Genomic DNA, 22,211 nt, shown 5'->3' with positions numbered 1-22,211 from the left:
CGTTCCGTTCCGGCACCTGAAACGGCTATCTAAGGTGGACTGTGCCCCGTTCCGGCACCCGGAATGCTATCTACGGTGATCTGCTGCCTGGTCCGGCACCCGGAATGGCTGTGTAATGTGGTCTGGGTTTTCTGCACCTCCTTCCTGCACACGGAACTGCTATCAAAGGTGGCCTGCTGCCCATTCCGGCACCTGGTACGGGTATCTAAGGTGGTCTGTCTGCCCTATTCTGGCAACCGGAAAGTGCTCCCACTTTTCTGGATTTTTTAATAGTCCCGTCATCTCCGGTCCTTTTTTTGGTTACAGTGCCAACCCCTGTACCTCTGCCACGGACCCCTTGCCTCTATCTCTCAAAATCTTGCAGCCTTCTGTCTTCTCCCGTCTCTTTTGTCAGGCAGCATTGTGTCTTCATTATAGCAGATGCACGACGCTGCCGGGAACCAGGAATTGGCGCTGCTTTATCAGTGCTTATTTCTGCAGGGGCAACGGCAATACACCACTGGCTACTATGTGGGACATACGAGGGGACAATGTGGCCGGTGCTCAGCTCCGAACATGTAAGCAAGCCCGCCAACTGACTCCTCCGACACATACCCCGCTTGCCCCACCCTTATTACGCCCCTAATTGTTGTAGGCTGTGGGAGCTATTCAGAGTGGGTCGCAGAATTTTTTCACACACAGCAAAATCTGCGACCATAGACTTACATGCTGGGGGCCGCCGAGGATAGGGCAAGGCCGCCCAGCATGAGTGGCGCCAAACTGCGATGTGCTCACAATATAATTGTGAACGCATCGATTAGAGGCCGACCCCTGCTTGTGCAGCCTGGCTGTGTAGACAGGGGCACCGCAACCATTTTTCCATAAGCAGGAAATGCAGGCGACATCATAGACCTGCCCCCAAAATGTCGATGACACGTCTGTGTTTCCCGATGTCGTCTCCCGCAATGCCGCGTCGCCACCAATCACCTAACGATCGCGTTCTTCTGAGAGAAGGGTCGCGCACGCGCATTATGTCTGTTGTGCATGCGCAGACCCTATGGACGTGGCCCAGTGATCAGTCATAGCGGCCCGGGAGGGGGGGGAGATGGGGCACAGCAGGAACCACATCCTGGCTACCCCCGTGCTATAATGGAAGCAACTAACAAAACTATTTTTCTTTTCTAAACTAAATGGGGGGGGGCGACATGTACCTGTGTGCCCTCCCCTCCTTCAATGGGTAAGGGGTAATTCATAACTTAGCATATATCATACAGTATTTCAGACTGTACATGCCCCCCCCCCCTCCATATGCAGCAAGTGGCTATATATATATATGTGTATATATATATATATATATATATATGTGTATATATATATATATATATATATATATATAAAAATAAGTAATGATCTGTATGCAGAACAGCACAAGTATCTGAGCAGCAGCGGGGTCTGGAGACTGTAATCTCTCCCCGCACACAGCAGCGCACGGACCCGTTCGCCCGTCCTCTGTGTGTGCAGGGCAAAGTCACCCGGGAGCAGCAGCCGCAGCTTCTTGAAAGGAGCCGGCTCTAAGCTCTCGCTCCCCGTCTCCCCGCTGACAGCCTGTCAGTCACGCCCCCCGGACGGACGCGCGCACACAAAACTCCTCAGCGGCAGGGGTCGCTGCAGGGAGCGGGTCTCGTCCGGCGTTCCGGAATTTGGTCCGGTCCGGCTTTCACCGATACCCTATATTATATGCCCCACAAGGAGAGTGGTACGTCCGTGTCAAGAGCTGTTACACGAGTATAGTAATAACATTAAACAACTGTATGTTCCTCTATGTTGGCAGTTCTAATATTTGGTATCCCACAATTAAATACACGGCTGGTATGATCCTAATCTCTATTGCTGGACGTCATGGACATATATAAGAAGACTAGTGCTGCTTGTGTTGCGGGCTGCCATGTATCACAGCACCGTACTGCACTAACTGTTCTCTAAACGTGCATAGGTACAACGTTAACATACGCTACGGTTTGGCAGGTAACACAATGGAAAACATTTTCTAACTAATAACATTTCATTCTTTCTAGCGGCGCACGGCTATTCCCCTATGCGCATTTCACTCTATATTAGAGCTTCGTCAAGGCTCTAGTGACCGGCGCTCGCCTCATCGTCCGTTTGTATAGGGGGAGAGGGCCAGTAAGGACCTATTACAATCTCTGTAGCCAATCAATAATGCGGGCTGGAGATTTTCAAATCCCCAGTCCGTTACCGCATCCCTCAGCGGCTCCGTCCTCCGGCAATTGCTAATTTACCGCTCGGCGTGAGCATACAGGTGCTCCTAACAATCACGTCTCCATGTTATTCTATATACATGTAGGGAACCCTGTGTTCTGGATATCTAAAGATCAAACCAATATAACAATATGTATGTTGCAAACTCCACAATAATAGTGTTTTTTGAAAGGGGGCAACCTGTAATATATGTAGCGTTCATATCCAAAGGGGAGTAATTAGTAATATGTTGATAGAGATATATATATAATATATGTGTGTGTGTGTGTGTGTATGTGAAATAAATGGAACGTTATAAATGAATTCACAGTCCCTGGTTAGCCATATGTCAATTCTAGGGCTTACACGTCCATACATATAAGGGGCTCTCATGATTTCTTATTGCAGTCAAACTTCTATACAGTTAAATCATTGCTACAAACAGATATTTCCTATACTCTATAGCCTTTTCATTGAATACCTGCTTGTTTCAAATATGTCTCCTTGATCTTATAGATGAACTTTGATGTGTTTTAATCATAATAAAATGTAAATAAAAAATATATTTAAATAAAAATATTTTTGTTCTATTATTTCTATTTGCTTAATTACTGTATCTCTTTAATCCTATCATTAAGATCATACTATAGAGAATGTGTTCAAATGAATACCATGAAATGTGAGAATATATTGCTATAATTAAATATAATAATCCTTATAATTAAATGTGTGTATATGTGAAGTGATACGTGATTGATTTATAAAAATTATTAAATATTACTACTGTGTTAGGCTGTGAAAAATATTAAAAATATTAGGTTCCCATTACCAAAAAGAGGGAAAATAAAAAAAAACAGAATTTTTTTTATATATATATTGTGAAAAACAATAGTAATGTGAGAGTGTCAAAAAGAAAAAAAGGGGGGGGGGGAGACATCATTATATCTCATTAAAATGAATAAATTGCTTTCTTATGAGAAACGGTGAATAAAAACAGTGATATATGTGCTGGTATTTATATGAGTGTGTTCTTACTCCACACTCTATACCAGTTGTGAATAGAAACAGTGATATGTATGCTGGTATTTACAAAAAGGCAATGAGGTGATAGATCAAAGGCGATGAATGAATGAATGAATGAATAAATAAAATAAAATTAAATACGTCACATATTGGGTGTCCTTTCTTGATTGATCACTTTTTGAGATGTCTCAAATTCAGATGATGGACATGAAAAAAGAAAATGATATACATATCATTTTCTAATAACATTTCATTCTTTCTAGACACCTATGGACTATTTATTTATTTATTTCTTAAACGTTACCACCCATATATGTATATCATTTTCTTTTTTCATGTCCATCATCTGAATTTATGAGACATCTCAAAAAGTGATCAATCAAGAAAGGACACCCAATATGTGACGTATTTAATTTTATTTTATTTATTCATTCATTAATCGCCTTTGATCTATCACCTCATTGCCTTTTTGTAAATACTGTTTAATCTGTTGTTTGGACGGATTGAGGATTGAGATTGGGTTGATAATTAGTTGCGCCAGGAATTTACACTATTATCCTGTTTTCATTCGATATGTATGCTGGTATTTATATAAGTGTGTTCTTGCTCTACACTCTATACCAGTGTGGGAATATATAGTATATATCATTCTAAATGAATTCCAATCCATATTATTCTAGAGAAATATTGAAATATGGGGGACATATATGATATTGTCAGGTACTGTATTGTGTCACAAGGTCTGATATACACTGTAAGACATACTATCATACCTACTAAATTGAAATTTAAACAATAAACAAGTATATCATTAGGTGGATTTTATATCCAATATTATTTAACCTCCCAAGTTTAATAACTCAAATGAGCATGGGTTTGCACCCCCACATTCATGAGAACATACCTAAGCTTCTCTAGTGTCTAATGTGACCTGGTTAAAGTATCCGCAACGAATTGTCCATTCGATAACAGTAGAGTCCAACCCAGCTCCATTTATAGGATCCTGTCCTCATAAAAATTCCTTAAAAAGGTAAGTATGTAATTTATTATTCCTATAATCAAAAATGAATGTTTGACTGTATCTATAATCATCCATATATCCACCAATATATGCCATAGAGACATGTTCTCAAAATAAATATATATTTAATTTCTTCTCATATATAGAGCCCCTATTTTGTACTGAGTGGTTAAACTTGAGCTCGAAATTATAAGAAAGATGAATATTGTATTTCCTCATTTAGTCCATGTGGTGTTAAACTGTCCATGAGGAAAATATGTCTGGATTCCCTTTTCAGAAGTTCCTTGGTAATGTTACCTCCTCTTAGCCCCAGCTCAACCTTCTCGAGGCCGTACATTTTCATTTGTTTGGGGTCACTTCCATGTTTCCTCATAAAGTGTCGCACTACACTGGTGAGTTGCTTCATATTGGAGTGATCTCTTCTGGCACGATTGATATTACCCACATGCTCCAATATGCGTTGTTTAAATTGTCTCTTGGTCATCCCTATATACTTAAGTCCACAGGGGCAAGTCAAACAGTAAATGACCCCCTCGGTTGAGCAATTAATGTATTCAGGAATTTTGACCTTGGTGTTTTTGTTCTTATATTCCTTGGCTATTTGTATATATGCACACGCTTTACATTTGCCACATGTATAGCATCCTTGAATCGTCGGTTCTCGTTTCTCAAAAAAGTGGCTGCGGACCAGTTTATTCTGCAAATTGGGCGATTTTCTCCAACTGGTAAGTATCCTGTCCCCAATTTCCTTCCGTAAGTCCTCATCTGTCAAAAGTACATGATGGTGCTTTTGCAAGGCTTTATGTCCCTCCATTCCTTGCAATAAGTACTGATAAATCTTGTTTCGATCTCTATTTTCTCCTTCTTTTTTGGAGTGAGTAAATTGACTCTAGGGACAGTCTTAGTATGGTTATATGCTTTTTGTAGTTCTTTCTTGCTGTATCCCCTCTTTCTCAAACGGGTTTGTAATTCATCAGCTCTCTGTTTGTACGTTGTCTCATCTGAGCAATTCCGTCTCATTCTGATATATTCCCCTTTGGGAATCCCCCCTCAGAGTGGCTGGAAGATGTGAACTGCTGTGATGCAGTATGCTGTTTGTGGCAGTTTTTTTGCGGAAGACATCCGTTATTAATTTGTCTTCTGTTTTCGTTATAGTCAAATCTAGAAAGGTTATACTCTCTTGACTGATGTCGTATGTCAATCTGAGATTCAAATCATTCTTATTAAGAACTGATATAAATTTCTCTAGATCCTCTTTCTCCCCTTCCCAGATGATCAAAATATCGTCTATAAATCTATGCTAGCTGACGATATGTTCCGTGTATTCCGCATTGGCATCATTAAATACCCACTCCTTCTCCCACCAACCCAGATAGATGTTAGCATAGGTTGGGGCACAAGTACTCCCCATGGCGGTCCCCCGCACTTGTAGGAAGTACTTGTCATCGAAGAGGAAATTTTTTTTTTTGTCAAGATGAATCTCAATAATTGTAATAGGAAGTCATCAAAATCCTGATATATGCCCATATTAAGGAAATACTTCACAGCTCTTATACCAATCTGATGGCTGATACTTGTGTAAAGTGCTTCCACGTCACACGTGCACAGCCAGGTATCGGCTGTAGTGTGACATGTTCTAATTTGTTCAGCACATCCATAGAATCTCGTACATATGAAGGTAATTCCAGGACAAAGCGTCTTAGATTCTGATCTATGAAGATACTCGACCTTTCAGTCAGGCTACCAATGCCTGAAATTATTGGCCTCCCAGGGGGGTGCTCCCTGTTCTTATGCACCTTTGGCAGCATGTAATACGTTGGTATCCTGGAGTCTTTAACATCAAGGAATTCTGCTTCCGTCTTAGTGATAATACCATCCTGTAACGCATTATTAACTAGAGCTGTATATTCCTTCAAAAAGTTGACAGTAGGGTTAAAGATTAACCTTTTATAGGTGGTGGTATCTAATAGTTGTTCATATGCCTCTTTCAGGGATGAGGGATGTGAAATGTAACATTGGTATGAGCTCATCACAGATATAATTTAATATCAGCCGAGCACGGATACATCATTTCTCTTTAGGGACGTATAACACATAAACACTTAATAAATCTAACAAGGGAATGTGATTTAATCCCTTTTTGAATGGTCTAGGTATGACTAATGTGTAATTTTGCTATTAACTTAAAAGGTTATTTGTTACAATAAATAACGTTACATGCATGCATATATACATATGAGGAACCATATATAGGAAAAACTTCCACTGTGCTTTCTTGCCTATGATAAGTAATTTCCATAATTGCATTCCATCTGGAAGGAGGTACTGCAGACCTCTAAGGATATGGTGGTAGAGTTACAACACAGCAAGACATTTTGTTTAATTGTATCGGTTACAACATTTTGCTGTGTATTAAATGATATCAAGTGTATCAACTAGAAGCAACGGTTATCTTTGGCAGGAGAGAAACACAGGAGTAATGCCCATGTTGGGAATTTTTGTCCCTACTAAATAATCAGAATAAGGTTGTGGCAGGTTTATGAAGAATTATAATACTGATTAGGGATTGTTATACCTATTATAAAGAATATACATATATATCCCAATTATATTCTTCCGAGGAATATAGCAGTGGAATACGATCCGTATACAAAATACTAATCAATAATAGGCGGCACACGGCTTAGTTTTTAATTTTCTTTATTATTTGGCACTAGGACAGAACAAATCCTCTTTCTTTGTTTTGTCCATTTTTCTCATTTACGTCTACACTATCTTTTATGAATTTTATATTTCACTTTTACGGCCCAATTAGGGGTCATAATACTTCATATGGGATACTAATAAAGTTGACACATTCCATATGGGTATTGGTAGGTACGAAGAATTAAGTGTTAATACATATATATAAAAAAGTATAAAGACACAGATCCAATATTAGGAATTCTTGTTGGTCCTGGGAGTGAATGCACCCAGAGAAACTGATCCCTTTTTCTTCACCTTTTCTGTAGAAGTGGTATGTAGTAACAGGGAATCTGGAAGGGGGGTGTAATAACAGATAATCTGGCAAAGTGGTATGTAGTAACGGGGAATCTGGAAGGGGGGTGTAATAACAGAATCTGATAGAAGTGGTATGTAGTAACGGGGAATCTGGAAGGGGGGTGTAATAACAGAATCTGATAGAAGTGGTATGTAGTAACGGGGAATCTGGAAGGGGGTGTAATAACAGAATCTGTTAGAAGTGGTATGTAGTAACGGGGAATCTGGAAGGGGGGAGTAATAACAGAATCTGATAGAAGTGGTATGTAGTAATGGGGAATCTGGAAGGGTGTGTAATAACAGAATCTGATAGAAGTGGTATGTAGTAACGGAATCTGGAAGGGGGTGTAATAACAGAATCTAATAGAAGTGGTATGTAGTAACGGGGAATCTGGAAGGGGGTGTAATCACAGATAATCTGATAGAAGTTGTATGTAGTAACGGGAATCTGGAAGGGGGTGCAATAACAGAATCTGATAGAAGTGGTATGTAGTAACGGGGAATCTGGAAGGGGGTGTAATAACAGAATCTGATTGAAGTGGTATGTAGTAGAGTGGAATCTGGAAGGGGGTGTAATAACAGAATCTGATAGAAGTGGTATGTAGTAATGGGGAATCTGGAAGGGGGTGTAATAACAGATAATCTGGTAAAGTGGTATGTAGTAACGGGGAATCTGGAAGGGGGTGTAATCACAGATAATCTGATAGAAGTGGTATGTAGTAACTGGGAATCTGGAAGGGGGTGTAATAACAGAATCTGATAGAAGTGGTATGTAGTAACGGGGAATCTGGAAGGGGGGGGGTGTAATAACAGAATCTGATAGAAGTGGTATGTAGTAACTGGGAATCTGGAAGGGGGTGTAATAACAGAATCTGATAGAAGTGGTATGTAGTAATGGGGAATCTGGAAGAGTGTTTAATAACAGAATCTGATAGAAGTGGTAAGTAGTAACGGGGAATCTGGAAGGGGGGTATAATAGAATCTGATAGAAGTGGTATGTAGTAACGGAATCTGGAAGGGGGGTGTAATAACAGAATCTGATAGAAGTGGTATGTAGTAATGGGGAATCTGGAAGGGTGTGTAATAACAGATAATCTGGTAAAGTGGTATGTAGTAACGGGGAATCTGGAAGGGGGTGTAATAACAGAATCTGATAGAAGTGGTATGTAGTAACGGGGAATCTGGAAGGGGGTGTAATATATAATCTGGTAAAGTGGTAACTAGTAACGGGGAATCTGGAAGGAGGTGTAATAACAGAATCTGATAGAAGTGGTATGTAGTAACGGGGAATCTGGAAGGGGGTGTAATAACAGAATCTGATAGAAGTGGTATGTAGTAACGGGGAATTTGGAAGGGGGTGTAATAGAATCTGATAGAAGTGGTATGTAGTAACGGGGAATCTGGAAGGGGGTGTAATAACAGATAATCTAGTAAAGTGGTATGTAGTAACGGGGAATCTGGAAGGGGGTGTAATAACAGAATCTGATAGAAGTGGTATGTAGTAACGGGGAATCTGGAAGGGGGTGTAATAACAGATAATCTGGTAAAGTGGTATGTAGTAACGAGGAATCTGGAAGGAGGTGTAATAGAATCTGATAGAAGTGGTATGTAGTAGATTGGAATCTGGAAGGGGGTGTAATAACAGAATCTGATAGAAGTGGTATGTAGTAACGGGGAATCTGGAAGGGGATGTAATAGATAATCTGGTAAAGTGGTTTGTAGTAACGCGGAGTCTGGAAGGGGATGTAATAACAGAATCTGACAGAACTGGTATGTAGTAACGGGGAATCTGGAAATGGGGTGTAATAACGGATAATCTGATAGTGGTATGTAGTAACGGGGAATCTGGAAGGGGGTGTAATAACAATCTGGTAAAGTGGTATGTAGTAACGGGGAATCTGGAAGGGGGTGTAATAACAGATAATCTGATAGAAGTGGTATGTAGTAACGGGGAATCTGTAAAGGGGATGAAATAACAGAATCTGATAGAACTGGTATGTAGTAACGGGGAATCTGGAAATGGGGTGTAATAACAGATAATCTGATAGTGGTATGTAGTAACGGGGAATCTGGAAGGGGGTGTAATAACAGAATCTGGTAAAGTGGTATGTAGTAACGGGGAATCTGGAAGGGGGTGTAATAACAGATAATCTGATAGAAGTGGTATGTAGTAACGGGGAATCTGGAAGGGGGTGTAATAACAGAATCTGACAGAACTGGTATGTAGTAACGGGGAATCTGGAAGGGGGTGTAATAACAGATAATCTGGAAAAGTGGTATGTAGTAACGGGGAATCTGGAAGGTGGTATAATAGAATCTGATAGAAGTGGTATGTAGTAGTGTGGAATCTGGAAGGGGGTGTAATAACAGAATCTGATAGAAGTGGTATGTAGTAGAGTGGAATCTGGAAGGGGGTGTAATCCCATCTAATCTGATAGAAGTGGTATGTAGTAACGGGGAATCTGGAATGGGGTGTAATAACAGATAATCTGAAGAAGTGGTATGTAGTAACGGGGAAGCTAGAAGGGGGTGTAATAGAATCTGATAGAAGTGGTATGTAGTAACGCGGAGTCTGGAAGGGGGTGTAATAACAGAATCTGATAGAACTGGTATGTAGTAGAGTGGAATCTGGAAGGGGGTGTAATAACAGAATCTGATAGAACTGGTATGTAGTAACGCGGAGTCTGGAAGGGGGTGTAATAACAGAATCTGATAGAACTGGTATGTAGTAACGTGGAATCTGGAAGGGGGTGAAATAACAGAATCTGATAGAAGTGGTATGTAGTAACGAGGAATCTGGAAGGGGGTGTAATAATAACAGAATCTGATAGAAGTGGTATGTAGTAACGGGGAATCTGGAAGGGGGTGTAATAGATAATCTGATAGAAGTGGTATGTAGTAACGGGGAATCTGGAAGGGGGTGTAATAACAGAATCTGATAGAACTGGTATGTAGTAACGGGGAATCTGGAAGGGGGTGTAATAACAGAATCTGATAGAAGTGGTATGTAGTAACGGGGAATCTGGAAGGGGGTGTAATAACAGAATCTGATAGAACTGGTATGTAGTAACGGGGAATCTGGAAGGGGGTGTAATAACAGAATCTGATAGAAGTGGTATGTAGTAACGAGGAATCTGGAAGGGGGTGTAATAACAGAATCTGATAGAAGTGGTATGTAGTAACGAGGAATCTGGAAGGGGGTGTAATAACAGATAATCTGGTAAAGTGGTATGTAGTAACGGGGAATCTGGAAGGGGGTGTAATAACAGATAATCTGGTAAAGTGGTATGTAGTAACGGGGAATCTGGAAGGGGGTGTAATAACAGATAATCTGGTAAAGTGGTATGTAGTAACGGGGAATCTGGAAGGGGGTGTAATAACAGATAATCTGGTAAAGTGGTATGTAGTAACGGGGAATCTGGAAGGGGGTGTAATAACAGATAATCTGGTAAAGTGGTATGTAGTAACGAGACATTGGATGAAATGAGTATAAATACCCCGGGTGGTATATGTAATTGGCCCCGGGTTTGCTGGAGGTGCGGGATCCGGGCTGATCTCAGACATTTATAAGCTATGATGAGGAATATACAGCAGTATACACTGTGCGGCTGACCACCACGCAGCTTCATGGATAATAGCTGTGCCGCAGATAATACTGACATAGGATGTATGACTCTGTATATGATCGGCAAGGCGGAGGTATGCAGAGAGTAATGACGTGTACGTGATGAGGAAATGGCGCCATCTGATGGACTCTGAATGTTGTGCACTGGGAATTGCACACAGCATACAGGAGAAGTGGTACTGTGCAGCTATTCATACATACAAAATACATTCTGCTCTGATCTGGGCAGAGCAGATGCAGGTGACCAGGGCGGGCCGGCTACTCGAATCACTCTTACAGAGGTGTGTCATACTGGCCCCGCCCCCTACCTACTGACCCGCGATTGACTCTTTTATTCTCCCCATCCTTCCCGCTCTTCTGAGATTCCTGGGAACTACCTGAAAGATTGGGAGTCCCTGGACTTGGCGGAAGAGCAGGTAAGTATAATTATCATTCTGATTGGAGACTGTTTGTTTGTGTTTCCAGGCCAATTACTTTGCTGAGATCTCCATGCCTCCAGTTATCAGCACCATCCGTGGAAGAAAGGTCCTGGATGGCATCGGCCAAACCACTCTAGAAGCAGAGGTGTCGTGCACAGTACGGAACACTAACAAGGTATTGTAACCATGTCATGCTATACACTGTACAATAGATACACAGGATCAGACAGACGTTCTATACAATGTACATACAGGATCAGACAGATGTTTTATACAATGTACACACAGGATCAGACAGACGTTCTATACAATGTACATACAGGATCAGACAGATGTTCTATACAATGTACATACAGGATCAGACAGACGTTCTATGCAATGTACAATAGATACACAGTATCAGACAGACGTTCTATACAATGCACATACCGCATCAGACAGACGTTCTATACAATGTACATACCGCATCAGACAGACGTTCTATACAATGTACATAACGGATCAGACAGACGTTCTATACAATGTACATACAGCATCAGACAGTCGTTCTATACAATGTACATACCGGATCAGACAGACGTACTATACAATGCACATACCGCGTCAGACAGACGTTCTATGCAATGCACATACCGCGTCAGACAGACGTTCTATGCAATGCACATACCGCGTCAGACAGACGTTCTATGCAATGCACATACCGCGTCAGACAGACGTTCTATGCAATGCACATACCGCGTCAGACAGACGTTCTATACAATGTACATACAGGATCAGACAGACGTTCTATACAATGCACATACCGGATCAGACAGACGTTCTATACAATGTACAATGCACATACCGGATCAGACAGACGTTCTATGCAATGCACATACCGCGTCAGACAGACGTTCTATACAATGTACATACAGGATCAGACAGACGTTCTATACAATGTACAATAGATACACAGTATCAGACAGACGTTCTATACAATGCACATACCGCATCAGACAGACATTCTATACAATGCACATACCGGATCAGACAGACGTTCTATGCAATGCACATACCGCATCAGACAGACGTTCTATGCAATGCACATACCGCATCAGACAGACGTTCTATACAATGTACATACCGGATCAGACAGACGTTCTATACAATGCACATACCGCATCAGACAGACATTCTATACAATGCACATACCGGATCAGACAGACGTTCTATGCAATGCACATACCGCATCAGACAGACGTTCTATGCAATGCACATACCGCATCAGACAGACGTTCTATACAATGTACATACCGGATCAGACAGACGTTCTATACAATGTACAATGCACATACAGGATCAGACAGACGTTCTATACAATGCACATACCGGATCAGACAGACGTTCTATACAATGTACAATGCACATACCGGATCAGACAGACGTTCCATACAATGTACAATGCACATACCGCATCAGACAGACGTTCTATGCAATGCACATACCGGATCTGAAAGACGTTCTATACAATGCACATACCGGATCACACAGACGTTCTATACAATGTACATACCGGATCAGACAGACGTTCTATACAATGTACAATGCACATACCGGATCAGACAGACGTTCTATACAATGTACGTACAGTATCACACAGACGTTCTATGCAATGCACATACCGGATCAGACATACGTTCCATACAATGCACATACAGCATCAGAGAGACGTTCCATAAAATGTACATACAGCATCAGACAGACGTTCTATACAGTGTACATACAGGATCAGACAGACGTTCTATGCAATGTACATACAGGATCAGACAGACGTTCTATGCAATGCACATACAGGATCAGACAGACGTTCTATGCAATGCACATGCAGGATCAGACAGACATTCTATACAATGTACATACCGCATCAGACAGACGTTCTATACAATGCACATACCGCATCAGACAGACGTTCTATACAATGTACATACAGGATCAGACAGACGTTCTATACAATGTACAATAGATACACAGGATCAGACAGACGTTCTATACAATGTACATACAGGATCAGACCGACGTTCCATACAATGTACATACCGGATCAGACAGACATTCTATACAATGCACATACAGGATCAGACAGACGTTCTATGCAATGCATATACCGGATCAGACCGACGTTCTATACAATGTACAATAGATACACAGTATCAGACAGACGTTCTATACAGTGTACATACAGGATCAGACAGACGTTCTATACAATGTACATACAGGATCAGACAGACGTTCTATGCAATGCACATACAGCATCAGACAGACGTTCTATACAATGCACATACAGCATCAGAGAGACGTTCCATAAAATGTACATACAGCATCAGACAGACGTTCTATACAGTGTACATACAGGATCAGACAGACTTTCTATACAATGCACATACCGCATCAGACAGACGTTCTATACAATGTACATACAGGATCAGACAGACGTTCTATACAATGTACAATAGATACACAGGATCAGACAGACGTTCTATACAATGCACATACAGGATCAGACAGACGTTCCATACAATGTACATACAGGATCAGACATACGTTCTATACAATGTAAATACAGGATCAGACAGACGTTCTATACAATGTACAATAGATACACAGGATCAGACAGACGTTCTATACAATGTACATACAGGATCAGACAGACGTTCTATACAATGTACAATAGATACACAGGATCAGACAGACGTTCTATACAATGCACATACCGGATCAGACAGACATTCTATACAATGCACATACCGGATCAGACCGACGTTCTATACAATGTACAATAGATACACAGTATCAGACAGACGTTCTATACAGTGTACATACAGGATCAGACAGACGTTCTATGCAATGCACATACAGGATCAGACAGACGTTCTATACAATGTACATACAGGATCAGACAGACGTTCTATACAATGTACATACAGCATCAGAGAGACGTTCCATAAAATGTACATACAGCATCAGACAGACGTTCTATACAGTGTACATACAGGATCAGACAGACGTTCTATACAATGTACATGCAGGATCAGACAGACGTTCTATGCAATGTACATGCAGGATCAGACAGACGTTCTATGCAATGTACATACAGGATCAGACAGACGTTCTATGCAATGCACATACCGGATCAGACAGACGTTCTATGCAATGCATATACCGCATCAGACAGACGTTCTATACAGTGTACATACAGGATCAGACAGACGTTCTATGCAATGCACATACAGGATCAGACAGACGTTCTATACAATGTACAATAGATACACAGTATCAGACAGACGTTCTATACAATGTACATACCGCATCAGACAGACATTCTATACAATGTACATACCGCATCAGACAGACATTCTATGCAATGCACATACCGCATCAGACAGACGTTCTATGCAATGCACATACCGCATCAGACAGACGTTCTATACAATGTACATACCGGATCAGACAGACGTTCTATACAATGCACATACCGGATCAGACAGACGTTCTATACAATGCACATACCGGATCAGACAGACGTTCTATACAATGTACGTACAGTATCACACAGACGTTCTATACAATGTACATACAGGATCAGACAGACGTTCTATACAATGCACATACCGGATCAGACATACGTTCCATACAATGCACATACAGCATCAGACAGACGTTCTATACAATGTACATACAGGATCAGACAGACGTTCCATACAATGTACATACAGGATCAGACAGACGTTCTATACAATGCACATACAGCATCAGACAGACGTTCTATACAATGTACATACAGGATCAGACATACGTTCCATACAATGCACATACAGCATCAGACAGACGTTCTATACAATGTACATACAGGATCAGACAGACGTTCCATACAATGTACATACAGGATCAGACAGACGTTCTATACAATGTACATACAGGATCAGACATACGTTCTATACAATGTACATACAGGATCAGACAGACGTTCTATACAATGTACATACAGGATCACACAGACGTTCTATACAATGCACATACAGGATCAGACAGACGTTCTATACAATGCACATACAGCATCAGACAGACGTTCCATACAATGTACATACCGCATCAGACAGACGTTCCATACAATGTACATACAGGATCAGACGGACGTTCTATACAATGTACATACAGCATCAGACAGACGTTCTATACAATGTAAATACAGGATCAGACAGACATTCTATACAATGTACATACAGGATCAGACAGACATTCTATACAATGTACAATAGATACACAGTATCAGACAGACATTCTATACAATGTACATACAGGATCAGACAGACATTCTATACAATGTACATACAGTATCAGACAGACGTTCTATACAATGTACATACAGGATCAGACATACGTTCCATACAATGTACATACAGGATCAGACAGACGTTCTATACAATGTACATACAGGATCAGACAGACATTCTATACAATGTACATACAGGATCAGACATACGTTCTATACAATGTAAATACAGGATCAGACAGAAGTTCTATACAATGTAAATACAGGATCAGACAGACGTTCTATGCAATGCACATACAGGATCAGACAGACGTTCTATACAATGTACATACAGGATCACACAGACGTTCCATGCAATGTACATACAGGATCAGACAGACGTTCTATGCAATGCACATACCGGATCAGACAGATGTTCTATACAATGTACAATAGATACACAGTATCAGACAGACGTTCTATACAATGTACATACAGGATCAGACAGACGTTCTATACAATGCACATACAGGATCAGACAGACGTTCTATACAATGTACATACAGGATCAGACATACGTTCTATACAATGTACATACAGGATCAGACATACATTCTATACAATGTACATACCGCATCAGACAGACGTTCCATACAATGTACATACAGGATCAGACAGACGTTCTATGCAATGCACATACCGGATCAGACAGATGTTCTATGCAATGCACATACCGGATCAGACAGATGTTCTATACAATGTACAATAGATACACAGTATCAGACAGACGTTCTATGCAATGCACATACAGGATCACACAGACGTTCTATACATTGTACATACAGGATCAGACAGACGTTCTATACAATGTACATACAGGATCAGAGAGACGTTCCATACAATGTACATACAGGATCAGACAGACGTTCTATGCAATGCACATACAGGATCAGACAGACGTTCTATACAATGCACATACAGGATCAGAGAGACGTTCCATACAATGTACATACAGGATCAGACAGACGTTCTATACAATGTACATACAGGATCAGAGAGACGTTCCATACAATGCACATACCGCATCAGACAGACGTTTTATACAATGTACATACAGGATCACACAGACGTTCTATACAATGTACATACAGGATCACACAGACGTTCTATACAATGTACATACAGGATCAGACAGACGTTCTATACAATGTACATACAGGATCAGACAGACGTTCCATACAATGTACATACAGGATCAGACAGACGTTCTATACAATGTACATACAGGATCAGAGAGACGTTCCATACAATGTACATACAGGATCAGACAGACGTTCTATACAATGTACATACAGGATCAGAGAGACGTTCCATACAATGTACATACAGGATCAGACAGACGTTCCATACAATGTACATACAGGATCAGACAGACGTTCTATGCAATGCACATACAGGATCAGACAGACGTTCTATACAATGCACATACAGGATCAGACAGACGTTCCATGCAATGTACATACAGGATCAGACAGACGTTCCATGCAATGTACATACAGGATCAGACAGACGTTCTATACAATGTACATACAGGATCAGACAGACGTTCTATACAATGTACATACAGGATCAGACAGACATTCTATACAATGCACATACAGGATCAGACAGACGTTCCTGGAATCATTGTGTGTGTGTGTGTGTGTGTGTGTGTGTGTGTGTGTGTGTGTGTGTGTGTGTGTGTGTGTGAGAAAACAAGGCCTACACAGTCTGCACCTGTAGTGAAGTTTACAATTCCAGGCTTTCTGAATTGCACGGATGTAACTGGATAAACAGAGGTCTAGATTTTCCAGCTCACGCGGAGACAGCAGGAAGTCTGGTGCAGGAGAGGGAGGTTAAAACTCCCAAACACCTACAGTGCGTTGAGCTGATGCCTGTTAGAGGCCAGTGAGCAGGGCTCAGTTTATAGTGCCAGGGAGTGTGGACATTGGCCGTGCCAGGAGAGCATGACAGACGTTCTATGCAATGCACATACCGGATCAGACAGATGTTCTATACAATGTACAATAGATACACAGTATCAGACAGACGTTCTATACAATGTACATACAGGATCAGACAGACGTTCTATACAATGCACATACAGGATCAGACAGACGTTCTATACAATGTACATACAGGATCAGACATACGTTCTATACAATGTACATACAGGATCAGACATACATTCTATACAATGTACATACCGCATCAGACAGACGTTCCATACAATGTACATACAGGATCAGACAGACGTTCTATGCAATGCACATACCGGATCAGACAGATGTTCTATGCAATGCACATACCGGATCAGACAGATGTTCTATACAATGTACAATAGATACACAGTATCAGACAGACGTTCTATGCAATGCACATACAGGATCACACAGACGTTCTATACATTGTACATACAGGATCAGACAGACGTTCTATACAATGTACATACAGGATCAGAGAGACGTTCCATACAATGTACATACAGGATCAGACAGACGTTCTATGCAATGCACATACAGGATCAGACAGACGTTCTATACAATGCACATACAGGATCAGAGAGACGTTCCATACAATGTACATACAGGATCAGACAGACGTTCTATACAATGTACATACAGGATCAGAGAGACGTTCCATACAATGCACATACCGCATCAGACAGACGTTTTATACAATGTACATACAGGATCACACAGACGTTCTATACAATGTACATACAGGATCACACAGACGTTCTATACAATGTACATACAGGATCAGACAGACGTTCTATACAATGTACATACAGGATCAGACAGACGTTCCATACAATGTACATACAGGATCAGACAGACGTTCTATACAATGTACATACAGGATCAGAGAGACGTTCCATACAATGTACATACAGGATCAGACAGACGTTCTATACAATGTACATACAGGATCAGAGAGACGTTCCATACAATGTACATACAGGATCAGACAGACGTTCCATACAATGTACATACAGGATCAGACAGACGTTCTATGCAATGCACATACAGGATCAGACAGACGTTCTATACAATGTACATACAGGATCAGACAGACGTTCTATACAATGTACATACAGGATCAGACAGACATTCTATACAATGCACATACAGGATCAGACAGACGTTCCTGGAATCATTGTGTGTGTGTGTGTGTGTGTGTGTGTGTGTGTGTGTGTGTGTGTGTGTGTGTGTGTGTGTGTGTGTGTGTGTGTGTGTGTGTGTGTGTGTGTGTGTGTGTGTGTGTGTGTGTGTGTGAGAAAACAAGGCCTACACAGTCTGCACCTGTAGTGAAGTTTACAATTCCAGGCTTTCTGAATTGCACGGATGTAACTGGATAAACAGAGGTCTAGATTTTCCAGCTCACGCGGAGACAGCAGGAAGTCTGGTGCAGGAGAGGGAGGTTAAAACTCCCAAACACCTACAGTGCGTTGAGCTGATGCCTGTTAGAGGCCAGTGAGCAGGGCTCAGTTTATAGTGCCAGGGAGTGTGGACATTGGCCGTGCCAGGAGAGCATGGCATGTGTGGCTGCAAGCCACTGCAGCAGAATGACTTGTGAGCACGGGAAGTGCTAGGACCTTTTATGTTTGTTTCATTTATATCTATGTACCTGTGTGATCAGGCCCAAGCCTGAGTATGCTGTTCTACAGCGTCTGATGCCCGTAACCGGAAAACCTACCTGAGAGTCCTTATTTACAGTACCCGTGTTACATTATATATCTCCCAAGATATACATGGTCCTGATTTATCCAGCCTTAGTGATAACGTACCAATCAATCAGCTCCTAACTGTCATATTTCAAACACAGCCTGTAACATGGCAGTTAGGAGCTGGTTGGCTGATACTTTATCACAGTGCTATTGATCACTCTTCAAGTCTTGATAAATCTGTGAATCTTGGCCGTGGTGTTTCAGATCAGGGACTCTTTGTGCATCCCCACTTATATCACTCTGTGGGCATGCTATGCAGAGTAGTGGTATGAGGGTTCCCCCCCCCCCCTCCCTGATTTCTCTCTGTGCACGGACACTGTGGACGAATACTGTACCTGAAAAGTGGTGCTGTCCCATCCAACGTGGGACGATTCCGAGGGATGTATACAGTAAAGCAGCATATTCCGTGATCTGGTACACTGTCTATACGCTGAGACAGGAGGTGAGAGGTGATCTGGTGGTGCACTGTCTATACGCTGAGACAGGAGGTGAGAGGTGATCTGGTGCACTGTCCATATGCTGAGACAGGAGGTGAGAGGTGATCTGGTGGTGCACTGTCCATACGCTGAGACAGGAGGTGATCTGGTGGTGCACTGTCTATACGCTGAGACAGGAGGTCAGAGGTGATCTGGTGGTGCACTGTTTATACGCTGAGACAGGAGGTAAGAGGTGATCTGGTGGTGCACTGTCCATATGCTGAGACAGGAGGTGAGAGGTGATCTGGTGGTGCACTGTCCATATGCTGAGACAGGAGGTGAGAGGTGATCTGGTGGTGCACTGTCCATATGCTGAGACAGGAGGTGAGAGGTGAACTGGTGGTGCACTGTCCATACGCTGAGACAGGAGGTGAGAGGTGAACTGGTGGTGCACTGTCCATACGCTGAGACAGGAGGTGAGAGGTGATCTGGTGGTGCACTGTCCATATGCTGAGACAGGAGGTGAGAGGTGATCTGGTGGTGCACTGTTTATACGCTGAGACAGGAGGTGAGAGGTGATCTGGTGGTGCACTGTCCATACGCTGAGACAGGAGGTGATCTGGTGGTGAACTGTCTATATGCTGAGACAGGAGGTGAGAGGTGATCTGGTGGTGCACTGTCCATACGCCGAGACAGGAGGTGATCTGGTGGTGAACTGTCTATACGCTGAGACAGGAGGTGAGAGGTGATCTGGTGGTGCACTGTCCATACACTGAGACAGGAGGTGATCTGGTGGTGAACTGTCTATACGCTGAGACAGGAGGTGAGAGGTGATCTGGTGGTGCACTGTCCATACGCCGAGACAGGAGGTGATCTGGTGGTGAACTGTCTATACGCTGAGACAGGAGGTGAGAGGTGATCTGGTGGTGCACTGTTTATACGCTGAGACAGGAGGTGAGAGGTGATCTGGTGGTGCACTGTCCATACACTGAGACAGGAGGTGATCTGGTGGTGAACTGTCTATACGCTGAGACAGGAGGTGAGAGGTGATCTGGTGGTGCACTGTCCATACGCCGAGACAGGAGGTGATCTGGTGGTGAACTGTCTATACGCTGAGACAGGAGGTGAGAGGTGATCTGGTGGTGCACTGTCCATACACTGAGACAGGAGGTGATCTGGTGGTGAACTGTCTATACGCTGAGACAGGAGGTGAGAGGTGATCTGGTGGTGCACTGTCCATACGCCGAGACAGGAGGTGAGAGGTGATCAGCAGGGGGGAAACTGCCATATTGATCTGCATACCTCTCAAATTGGCAAAGGGACCTCTAGGACCCTGACACGGAAACGCCATCTGAAGAAGCCAATAAGCGTCTGTGTTAGGGTGTTTAGTGATCTCTCTCCTCAGGGCGGCGCTGTGCGTTCTGTCATGTATATCCTCCACTGCTACTAGTATCTTGCTCCTTTTTTGCTTAGCTCAGGATTTTGGAGGGTATCTGGATTACCCCCAGCTTAATGACCCATTGTATACCCTGCTGTGGGCGTCCTCAGCTTGCTGCATATGTCCTTTTACAATGGACATTATAGCTGCATTATTCTGCATATTGGTGATAATATAATAATAACTTTGGGCCTAATTCATACCTGATCGTAGATGTGCGAAACAATGCACTACAACCATAATCTCTGACATGCGGGGGGACGCCCGGCACAGGGCAAGCCCCCCCCCCCCGCAGACATGGGAAAGCATTGCGCGGTGGCGATGCTTTCGCACCTGCTGAGTAGCACTAGCCTAGCTGCAAAGGTGGATGGCTACCCCCCATGTTTATGGTCGCAGTAGCGTGACGTCACGCAGCCATCGCAGCCCACCCTGCAAGTGGTTCAGACACGCCTCCATTGTCCTGACCGCACCCCCCTCAACGCCTCCGCAATGTCGTCCCAACACGCCCCACAGCTGCCTTTGCCTGTCAATCAGGCAGAGGCAATCGCACAAGTGAGATATGGTGTGTGCCCATGTGCAATGCGGCTTCTGCGCGAATACACACTTCACCGCCCTTCAGCCCGCGAACGCTGCAGCATCCAGGTCTGAATTGGGCTCTTTATCTTTATAGAGTGACTGAAGACACTTTATAGAAATTCTGGACATACAGTAATACAGAGGTGAGACAGGCATAATGCATCCTATTAGGACACAAGCATGTGCACTGACACTGGGGGAAGCCAGAGATTGAATGTGGGGGGTGAAGGAGAGAGAGGAGTCAAGAGTGATGCCCGAGCAGCGAAGTTGAGGAACAGGGAAGATGATAGTGTATTGGGGTGGCGAGACCCTATGTGGGGGAAAGATAAGTTTCATATTGTCCATGTTGAGATTCAACG

General features: G+C 42.5%; 1 protein-coding gene across 1 annotated transcript in view; it reads left to right on the top strand.

Moving 5' to 3' along the window:
- ENO4 (enolase 4) overlaps positions 1-22,211 on the top strand; it is a 199,505-nt gene that overhangs the window by 28,286 nt on the left and 149,008 nt on the right. The window contains exon 2 of the mRNA XM_063950052.1: positions 11,412-11,540. Within this exon, the coding sequence (XP_063806122.1) occupies positions 11,412-11,540 (129 nt within the window). The remainder of the gene's footprint in view (positions 1-11,411; positions 11,541-22,211) is intronic.

This window comes from Pseudophryne corroboree (genome assembly GCF_028390025.1).
Source record: "Pseudophryne corroboree isolate aPseCor3 chromosome 3 unlocalized genomic scaffold, aPseCor3.hap2 SUPER_3_unloc_59, whole genome shotgun sequence".
Classification (NCBI taxonomy): Eukaryota; Metazoa; Chordata; class Amphibia; order Anura; family Myobatrachidae; genus Pseudophryne; species Pseudophryne corroboree.
The sequence above is the reverse complement of the archived record's forward strand: the minus strand, read 5'-3'. Positions and strand labels throughout refer to the sequence as shown.